The sequence below is a fragment of the Myotis daubentonii genome, chromosome 3, assembly GCF_963259705.1.
Source record: "Myotis daubentonii chromosome 3, mMyoDau2.1, whole genome shotgun sequence".
Classification (NCBI taxonomy): Eukaryota; Metazoa; Chordata; class Mammalia; order Chiroptera; family Vespertilionidae; genus Myotis; species Myotis daubentonii.
The window spans coordinates 39,403,279-39,414,324 of record NC_081842.1 but is presented as its reverse complement, the minus strand read 5'-3'; the positions used below and the strand labels follow the sequence as shown (position 1 = coordinate 39,414,324).

General features: G+C 41.4%; 1 protein-coding gene across 2 annotated transcripts in view; it reads right to left on the bottom strand.

Moving 5' to 3' along the window:
- The window catches only part of USP13 (ubiquitin specific peptidase 13), a 113,241-nt gene that overhangs the window by 7,043 nt on the left and 95,152 nt on the right, over nucleotides 1-11,046 (bottom strand). For both annotated transcript variants that reach the window (XM_059687101.1, XM_059687102.1), the window contains exon 20: nucleotides 208-292. In XM_059687101.1, coding sequence (XP_059543084.1) covers nucleotides 208-292 — 85 coding nt within the window. The remainder of the gene's footprint in view (nucleotides 1-207; nucleotides 293-11,046) is intronic.

Sequence of the window (11,046 nt, the reverse complement as noted above, 5' to 3'; positions counted from 1 at the left end):
GCGGCTTTGGATACCAGCTCTGACACAAGAAATTACTAGCTAAGATCAAGCTATTTGGCCTCCCTGAGCCGCAGTGTCTTAAATGGTCTTAAGAGTATATCCTACAAGACCATTGTGAAAGCCACATGTGATAACATATGAAGCACCTAGTACAGTGCCTAGCGCTGAATAAAACACATGTATTATTTACCTTCTAAAAAGACTCACCTTCCTTCCTTTTTGATATGGCAAACATAATGGCCACTCATTGTAGATGTTCCCATGTGACTGATGAATGCAAACAATTCGTACGCTATGAAAGAGGAAACAACACAGTCACAAGGCAGCATGTCTGGAAAACCAACAGCACTTCTGATCAGAATTTAAAGCCAATGATTGTGTAATCCAGCAACTGTTTAAACTGAAAGACAAAGTCTACTTACCTTGCTATGCCCATTCACCCACAAACCCACCCAAAGTGACACCAGAGTCAACCTTCGGAGTCATAACAAAGTGGGACATCAGCCATCAACGTACAGCTGACATTAAACTCGTATCTGGGAGGGATGTAAAAATCCTGCAGCCAACCTGGGAGCAAATTCGTGGGTTTAACAGGGTGGACCGGGCTCTCTCACATTCAAGCAGCATGAGGGCAAAGGGGTTGTCCCATCTCTCTAGGCCCATTTCTTCACCAAGATGAAAAACCCACCCACTTCACAAGGTTGGACGAGGCTTAAATGAGCAATTCAGAATAAAATACCATACAAATGTCAGGACTGTAGGGGAGACAGCAGACAGCTGTTACCATTCATAGAAAGGGACAGTGCTTTGGAATATGCTTCTTGTGATCCCTGACTTGCCTGTGATTATAAACTATATGGGACCAAAATTCAGGTTTCATGCTTTCTGAACAAGGAGCTAGACAGCCTCTTAGAGGGTGAAACTGATGTTTTTTCTCTGACAAGCACCTCCTGCCATTTGATACAGGATTCTCCATTAAATGAATTTCAGCTCCTGCTCCCCTGGCCAAACCTAGACCTACACAACACAAAGTGGATCCCACGGACAAGTACCAGTCCACTCGCAAACTGCTACCGATTACAGAAATTGAGTGTTTACACCCTTTTATGATGATCTGAGAATATTCATGTCTGCTGAATCTAATAAGGAAAAAAAGGACTTGCATATTCATTTTTCTAGTACGCAATCGTTATTGCATTTTTTCAAAGTATTGGTTCTAGGCAGACCTCTGCCCTTCCCCTCCCTCTCCCATTCTCCCATGCTCATCCCTTCCTGAGTTGTGAATCCCCACTCAGCTTACGCACTCTTCAGCACACCACGCACGGCTGATCACCTCCTTCTTCCTCAAATATCTGCCCCCAAGATACAACCCTCTCTTGGTTGTCCAGCTGCCTCACTGGCTCCTCATCTCCCTGACCTTTCAGTGGTGATGACCTCACAACCTACTTTCCCCTGTCCTGATTCATCCAGTCTCGTGGCATTACATGGAATTATTTTCTTAATTTCCAGAATGTTCATTGCTAATGTAGGGAGATACAACTGAATTTTGTATATGGATCTTGTTCCTACATTAGTAGTTCCAATAGTGTTTTGGTGGATTCCTTACGATTTTCTATATACAAAATTATGTTATCTGCAATAGAGATAGTTTTACTTCTTCCTTGTTAATCTGGATGTTTTTCATTTCTCTTTCTAGCCTCACTGCCTTGGCTAGAACTTCCTATTACAATGCCAAATGGAAGTGGCAAGAGTGGACATCCTTGTCATGTTCCTGACCTTAGGGGAAAAGCAGTCAGTCTTCACCATTGAGAAAGATGTTTCTATCTCTCTCTCCCTCTCCCTTCCTCTCTGAAATCAATAAAAAATACATTTTAAATAAATAAATAATTAAAGAAAAAAGGTGAGCATAAATCTTAGTCCTACAATTAAAATTAACCATGTTTATCAATATAAGCACCCACCCCATGCATTATTCAAGACCTCCTGCTAGGAAAAAACAGCAAAAGAGAGAATCACTCTCAACACATTTGCAAAGCTCAACAGGTAAAAAACGGGGGGAAAAAGCTCAATTAATATTTGTTTCCAAAGACAAAGTCAAGGTAAACCAGAGAAGGAAGTTCCTGCTGATTTTTTTCCAAGGTCCCAAAGGAACCCTGCTAAAAAAAAAAACAACAGCATTATGTCACACACTCCCCCCAAAATGTACACACCCCTTTTTTCATGTAGATAGAAAAGGCAGTGTAAAACAAGGTAAATCATTTTTAAAATGCTAACTTTCAACAGAGAAATTTTCAAAGTACCAGAAGTGGTGGGAAAAAACTGCCTAAACCACTGTGTCCAACATCTGGCAAATAGAGTCCTTCTAAACAGCCAAAATTAAACAGTGTCTGAAACTATCATCCTTCCTCCCTACTTCCCTCTCCCAACAAAACTTGTCCTTTTTTGAACTTCAGAAAATGTTCCCAACCTTTCTAATATGAAGAATTTTTTATGTCAAAATTTTACCACCACCACCCCTATTCAACATAATATCAATTATCCTTTGATTTTATTCTTTGAGAAAGCACCGTCAGAAAAAACATACATGAAACTTGGCACGTAGAAGGGGTAGACACCGTGTTCTTTCATGTCATGTGGAGAAATGGTCTCCCCAGGGTTATCTAGGGGAGGGGCCAGCATACTACCATGACCCATAGGCCAAATCCAGCCCATAGCCTATTTTTGTACCGCCGAGGAAAAAGGGAAGAAAGAGGGGGAAAAATATGAGATAATACAGGTATGGACCATAAAGCCTAAAACATTTATTTATCATCTGTAAAAGACAAAAAGAAAGATTTGCTGGCCCTGGTCTGGTGGAAAGAACTTAGTTCATCTCACTGATTAAAGGTCCCAGACTTAATGAAGTTACTTAACTTGTAGGTCTTTCCTGGTAAAGAAACAAAAATAATCTGTTCAGTAAAACATATAACCTCAAGGTTTATGGTCCTGGTAGACACTAACTTTATATCTTTTTATTTATTTATTTATGTTGTTGTTGTTGTTGTTGTTGTTAACCCTCACTTGAGGATATTTTTCCATTGATTTTTCTTTTTTTTAGAGAGAATGGAAAGGAGGGGGAGAGACAGAGAGAGAGAGAGAGAGAGAGAGAGAGAGAGAGAGAGAGAGAAACATCGATGTGAGACACATCAATTGGTTGCCTCCCAACCAGGGCTAGGGACCAAACCTGCAACCAAGGTACGTGCCCTTGACCAGAATCAAACCTGGAGCCCTTCAGTCTATGGGCCAACACTCTATCCACTGAGCCAAATTGGCCAGGGCTCAATTTATCTTTAAATACCTTAGCTTTTCAGATGTTTTTGAATCCATAATAACATCTAACTGCTTCCCTCATTAATAAATGGGTCAAAGAAAATCTAAAATGTGTTGTTTATATATACCTGAGAGTCATGACTGTACCTCTTTGAAAATAGTAGTTCAACAACACATAATGAACAAAAGCAACTCTAGATTCAGGAGTGCAATTAAATGAATTTCTATTTTACAGTGGTTCTCAACCTGTGGGTCGCGACCCCTTTGGGGGTAGAACGACCCTTTCACAGGGGTCACCTAAGACCATCCTGCATACCAGATATTTACATTACGATTCATAACAGTAGCAACATTACAGTTATGAAGTAGCAACGAAAATAATTTTATGGTTGGGTCACAACATGAGGAACCACTAGTGGTTCTCAACCTTCTGGCCCTTTAAATACAGTTCCTCATGTTACTGTAATGTTGCTACTGTTATGAATCAGAATGTAAATATCTGATATGCAGGATGGTCTTAGGCGACCCCTGTGAAAGGGTCGTTCGACCGCCAAGGGGTCGCGACCCACAGGTTGAGAACCGCTGCTCTAGACCATTGATTTGAAGAGGAGCAGTATCTCATTAGGGTGAAACACATCGATTGGTCTGCAGAGGGGGCTCAGTATAGAGAAACACCAAAAGATTCCTTCCAATAACCACCAAGACCCCAGGGACTCTGCAGCCTTCTGGTGAGAAACCCAAACTGAGTTTTCCAACCGAATCTTCCTAACTTAGATCATTTTTGGCATTACCCACTCCTAACTCCCTCCGTACCACCAAGGGGAAAACATCGTCTCCAGTTGACTAGCATTTGACTCATAAACACTCTACGTCTGCAAATAACTTCTTTCCCCAACAGCTTGATTTAGAAAACGTCTGAGTTCCCAAAAAGAGAAGAAGGGGGATTTGGGTAAATCAGTAACAGGTTAAGGCAGCTGTCTCTCAGCTCCCCTTGCTGGAAAATCTCAGCTGCGGCAGGAGAAGTCTGAACCACTGGTGATGAGGTTGAAGGAGCCAGGGCAGGTTTGAGTAATCACAGCCTAATCACATTGTAATTACATTGGCAGTCAGTTCTTTTTAAAAAAAAATTAAATGCTCATCAAGTGCAACACAGAAACAGAAATGATTTTGCAAATAGCAGAAGCCCAGATAGGTCAGACTGAGAGACTGATTTTCCATTTTTTTGAAATTTTAAAAAATACAACAGAAAGGTAGGTGCCAGCCCTAAGATGATGACAAATAGAGCCTTTTCAAAAATAAACTCCTGCCACCCTAGCCAGTTTGGTTCAGTGGATAGAGCGTCGGCCTGCGGACCAAAGGGTCCCAGGTTTGATTCCGATCAAGAGCAAGTACCTCGTAGGGCAATGGTTCTCAACCTGTGCGTCGTGACCCCTTTGGCGGTTGAACGACCCTTTCACAGGGGTCGCCTAAGACCATCCTGCATATCAGATATTTACATTACAATTCATAACAGTAGCAACATTACAGTTATGAAGTAGCAACGAAAATAATTTTATGGTTGGGTCACAACATGAGGAACTGTACTTAAAGGGCCAGAAGGTTGAGAACCACTGTGGTAGGGGCTCATGCCGGAGGCAACCAATCGATGTATTTCTCTCACATTGATATTTCTCTCTATCTTTCCCTCTCTCTTCCACTCTCCCTAAAAAACAATGGAAAAAATACCCTCTCATGAGGATTAACAAACAAAAAATAATAATAATAATAATAATAATAATAATAAACTCCTGCCTCCATTCCAGTATGGAAAATCTAAAATAAGATGACTCAAGCCCGGCCAGCATGGCTCGGTGGTTGAACATCAACCCATGAACCAGGAGGTCACAGTTCAATTCTGGTCAGGGCACATGCCCAGGTTTCAGGCTCAAATCCTCAGTGTGGGGCATGTAGGAGGCAGCCGATCAATGATTCTCTCTCATCATTGATGTTTCTATCTCTCTCTCCCTCTCCCTTCTTCTTTGAAATCAATAAAAATATTTTTTAAAAATAAATAAATAATAAATAAAATAAGATGACTCAATAGGGGGTAAAGGAGAAAGTGCACAGGCTTCAAAATCAAACAGACCTGAATTCCAAGCTGGTTCCAGCACTAGGAGGCACTTAGCCCTGCTGCAGGGAGTGAGGAAATGCCTAGCGCAGGCGTTCAGTAAAGGCCAGCTACTGTTTCACCAAGCATTAACAGCACTGACCCTTTTAAGTAAATTAGGTAACATTTAAATAAAAGAATTCCATGTAATGGCATGACTTCTTCATGCAAAAAGATGGCAATAGAGATTTTTAATTGACATATTCCCTCAAGGAAGAATTTGTATAGTCACTTTTCCAACTCAAACACCAAACTTATTATTTTCAGCATTAACCTGATGTCCCAGTAGCCACTTTACTCCTTCCTAAGACAATAGTAACCTAATCTTGCTTTTAAGGTGTGTTTCTTTGGTTTAAATGGAATTAGAACCACTTGGCGGGCCTGCTGAAACAAATGGCTGGGCGGCTCCCAGAGGTTCTAACCCAGTAGGTCTGGGTGGGGCCCAAGAATTCGCATTTCTAACAAACCAGAGGTGATGCTGATTCTGCTGGCCCAGGACCACACTTGAACCAGGGCTTTAAGGGCTCACAAGCTAGGAAGGAAAATGTCTCCGCCCTCAGGCTCCAAGTATGCGTGGGTCTCAAGGCCTTTGCTGAGTGGCTTGGGGAGATACAGTTGTAGGAGGCACTGGCAGCCATCCTGAGGTCACCAGAGACAGCCCATCCCAGACTGGAACCAACCCAGAGAAAGCAGAGCCGAGAGGCACATTCAGATAAAAGGGTTTCAGTCCTGGAGTCAAGTCTCCCTGGGACTTCCCAGCTTTTATGATACGATACTTCCCTTTCTGCTTAGACAAGTATTGCTCAGCACTCCTGCCACTTACAACAGAGCCTGAAAACTGCGGTTGTTGGTTTTATTTGGTTTCTTTGACTGTCTGTCTGTCTGTTTTGGCTCTCCATTTTGCTCCTAAATACCAATTACCCTTACCTTTAAATTGTCTTAACCAATTCGCCAACCAACCCTCCGCCCCTCCCCCCCCCAAAAAAATTAAAAAGCCATGTCTTGGGAATGTAAACAACCTACCTACACAGAATATACAACTCCCCAAGTTAACCCATCAAGTTAATTACTTCTAATCAAATCCTGCAGAATGGCCAGTTATAAGATCAGGAACTTTCCAAAGTTCAGCAATAACAATTTAGAAAATATAATGGGGAAAATATTTTATTCATAAGTAACACAGAAAATGGAATTGCGATGGGATGTTTATAAAGAAAACCACATCGCGTTGCAGGGGCCGGAGAAGGGAAACGTGACTCAAAGAAAAAGGATAACATATTTCTGGCCAGAAAAACTCAAATACTGTAAAGGTGCCAGTATTTCCAAACTAACAGATAATACAGGAAACTCTCATAAGAATCAATAAAAAAACAGCTAAAAACCTCAATAAAAATTGGAAAATGGGCCAAAGGAAATGAAGACACGATTAACACAAGAAGAAAAGCAACTAGGCAATAAAGTTATAAGAAATTATGAAAAATGCTCAGCCCGATGGGGAACAGGAGAGCCACCAGGGTGTTTGTTGAGCTAAGATAATAATCCATAATAAAACCTCAAAGACCTGAGATGTTACTCACAAACTTCACTTCCAGAAACTTACCCTAAGGAAATAATCAATTGAGGGCCCAAGAATGTTCACCACAGCATTAATTTTAATAGAGAAGGAAAGGAAGAAATTTAAATGTGAGCAAATGTTTATTACCTGGATAGGGATTGAAAAAGGCATTTGTTGTACTTCTGTGAACAGAATTCATCCCTTAAGAAATTTTAAAAAACCACTGCCATCATCTTCTGAATGTACAAATAACCTTGTTATTTGAAACTTTCTGTAATCATCTTTTATTTAAATAATAACTAGTTGGTCTAAAATTAGGGATATAAATTATGGTACATCAATATAGTGAAATGTTATTAATATACTGGAGGCCCGGTGCACGAATCTGTGCATGGGTGGGGTCCCTTGGCCTGGCCGGCGATCCGGGCCAATCGAGGCCATCTTGCCCAGTCCCGATAGAGCAGTGATGGCGAACCTTTTGAGCTCGGCGTGTCAGTGCTTTGAAAAACCCTAACTTAACCTTGGTGCCGTGTCACATATAGAAATTTTTTGATATTTGCAACCATAGTAAAACAAAGACTTATATTTTTGATATTATTTTATATATTTAAATGCCATTTAACAAAGAAAAATCAACCAAAAAAATGAGTTCGCGTGTCACCTCTGACACATGTATCATAGGTTCGCCATCACTGCGACAGGGGCTGATCAGGGCCAGCGGGCCAGGGGGTGGGACCACAAGTGGTTGGCCAGCCGCAGGAGGTTGGCTGTGAGAGTGCACTGACCACCAGGGGACAGCTCCTGCATTAAGCATCTGCCCCCCGGTGGTCAGTGCTTGTCATAGCTACCGGCTAGTCATCCGGTCGTCTGGTTGTAACGTAGCTTAGGCTTTTATATATATAGTTATTCAATGATCTAGACTTATGTATATGGACACCCACAATTAGGGGAAAAGCAGGAAATAAAATAACATGTATAGAACAGAATTTGTATTTTTTATAAATATACATGTTTAGCCCTGGCTTGTTTGGCTCAGTGGATAGAGCATCAGCATGTGGACTGAAGGGTCCTGGGTTCGATTCTGGTCAAGGGCAGATGCCCAGGTTGTGGGCTCGATCCCCAGTAAGATCATGCAGGAAGCAGCCAATCAATGATTCTCATCATTGATGTTTCTCTTTCCCTCTCTCTCTCTCTCTCACTGAAATAAAAAAATTTTTAAAAAATGCATCCTCTTAAAAATATATATATATTTATACTCATTTTTATGTATTTGCATAGAAAGGTATAAAAATATATACAAAACATTAACAGTGGTTATGACTGGGTAGTGGGATTGTTGAGTCATTTCTTTTTCCTCTTTTCAGATATCTGTATTTTTTTTCAGGTTTCTAAAATTATCACATATCCTTTTAATTATAAGAAAAAATAAGCAATATAAATGATAATTTTTTTAAAGGAGAAGTGACTGACATGTGTTCAAGTGCTAAGGCAACAAAGCACAATAAACATATTTTTCCTTTCCTGTGATGTATGCAATGTAACACAAAATAGGGCGCTAAGTCTTTTTGCTTTCTCCATTGAGCACCTATGGAGAGAGCAAAAAAGAAAACCAAACTATCCCTGTGACCACTACCTGCTGCCATTCATTTAATTCTTCATTCAATCATTCATTTGCTGATCCCAGGGACCAGGCACAGTGCTAGAAAGGCTTCTGTAAAAACATCTCGGAAGGGGGTGGGAAGGTAGTAAAGGGTAAAAAGGGCCAAATATATGGTGATGGAAGCTGATGTGACTTTGGGTGGATGATACGACACAATGCAATATACAAATCATGTATCATAGAAATGTGCATTTGAAACCTACATGATCCTATTAACCAATGTCACCCCAATACATTTAATTTAAAAATAAGTAAATAGAAACATCTGTTCAGAGGCAAAATGCATTTGCCGAGTTAGGGTGGTTTATGTTTGTCGGTTTTTCATAATTAAAATTTTCACTACTACTGCCCTGAGATTCTGCACATCCTGTATGTGACTTCTCATAGCACATCTCTGTCTCTTTCCCCACCCCCACCCACAAGTGCCCTAAATTTGGGGGTGATGAGGACCAAGGCCACAGAGTTTGGCCCATGGTACCTTTAAATCACATCGTGACATCCTATTCAAAGATGCAACTCAAAGCCCGTCGTGCCAGGAATCTCTGCAGATCACTCTGAGCGCAGTAAGCCCAAGGGGAGGGTGGCACTGTTCAGATCAGTAGGATCTGCCTTGGAGAGAATGGTTGGGGTCCCTCCAGGCTCCATCAGGAGACAGAAAACCCTAATGATCAGACTCGCCCTCCCTCTGCAGCCAGATATCTTGGCAGCTTTACGATGGCTCCATCTTGTGGTTTATTCCTTCTGTGAGAAGGGCTCACCCAAGTCCATTACAGAAAGTCAAGGAAGCAGTGAACCGATGAACATGTAACAAGTAATAAATCCTGCCTGTGAATTATTGACGACTTGTCTATTATAGATTTTAATATTTTAGGCAAACCACTGGTTTCTAAAAAATAATACAAGATCCTTTGAAGATAGAAGTTGGTAGAACTTTATTTCATCCTTTTCTTACCAAGACAGGATTAAAAATTTTAAATAAAGAAATTTCCATTTTATATAAAAGAAGGTTTCCCTCCCATCCTCTCTCTCTAGAGCTAGATCAATGCATACATATTATGTCTGGTAAGACCATTACTAAGTAGAGCTACAGCTCAATGGCAATAGGAATGAACGCTACTAGTGTAATTTAACTAAATCCAATTATTTTTATTTGGTATTTTCTATGTGCTAGCCACCATGAGCTTTATCAAAGTAAAATGGCCTCTGTTCTCCACAGCTTCCAGTCAAATGGGAGACACAGATACTGACATAAATAATTTCATTGCAAGATGAATTTGATATATCTAATAACAAAGGAACAAACACCATGTTACAGTGGCTCTGGGCACAGGCTCCAGAGGCAGACTGCCTGCCTCGGTTGGAATTCTGGTTCTACCCATCACTCAGCTATGTGACCTTGGCAATTAACCTTCTTTACTTTCTTCGTCTGTAAAATCTACCTTGGAGGATTATTGTGAGGATTAAGGGTGGCACAAAAGGAAGTGTTGTTAACATTGGTATAATTATTACAAGCACATAGGGTAAGGATGGACTGACTGACAAGGACCCAGGAAAGCCAACAAGAGAAACGGAATCTGAGGCCAAGTTTTGGATCACAGTAAGGATTTTGGTGTGCAGTGATAGGAGAAAAGGCATTTCACAGGGAAGGATCAGCCTGAGCAAAGACCTGGAAGTATCAAGAAGAGGGTGAATGACAACTGGGTGGGCTGGTGCTGTGGCTACAGTTCTAGGCATCTGAATTGTGGGGGGAGCGAGGGGCAGAAGAAATGACACTGAGAGAAGGCAGGCTGACATCTGACTGGAGGAGGAGATGGATGCCAGGATAAAGAGCCTGAACATTATTCTGTAGGCAACGACAGTCTGAGAAGCAGGGTATCACAGTGAGAAAGAACATGGATTCTGGGTTTGAATCTTGGCTCTACATCTTAAGAGCTGCGTGACCTCAGGCAAGGTACCTAACCTTTCTGTGCCTCTGTTTCCTCCCCTATAAAATGAGTGTGTTGAGGACTAACTGACTGTATACATGCAAAGAGCTTAGCACAGTGCCTGGCACACAGTGACACACATAAGTGTTTGCTCTTCAAAGGTAGAACATTGGCTTATGGCTCCTCTTCCTGCCATCCTGACAGCCCTTCAGGGGCAATGACTGGGTCGAGGGCGTAAGACTGCTTTTCAACTTTCAAAACCACCACATGGAAATACATGCTCTCTTTTAGACACAAAACTTCCATGGTACATGAAAAGATCTTCTCTCACAGGGCAGACAAGTCAAAGCTGGCGCTAAACGTGAGCACATGCACGACAAGGCAGCATGACTCAGAGTTTGCCCAGGACTTTATCAGATCACCGTGGCCATGCAATGTGGCAAAATGTACC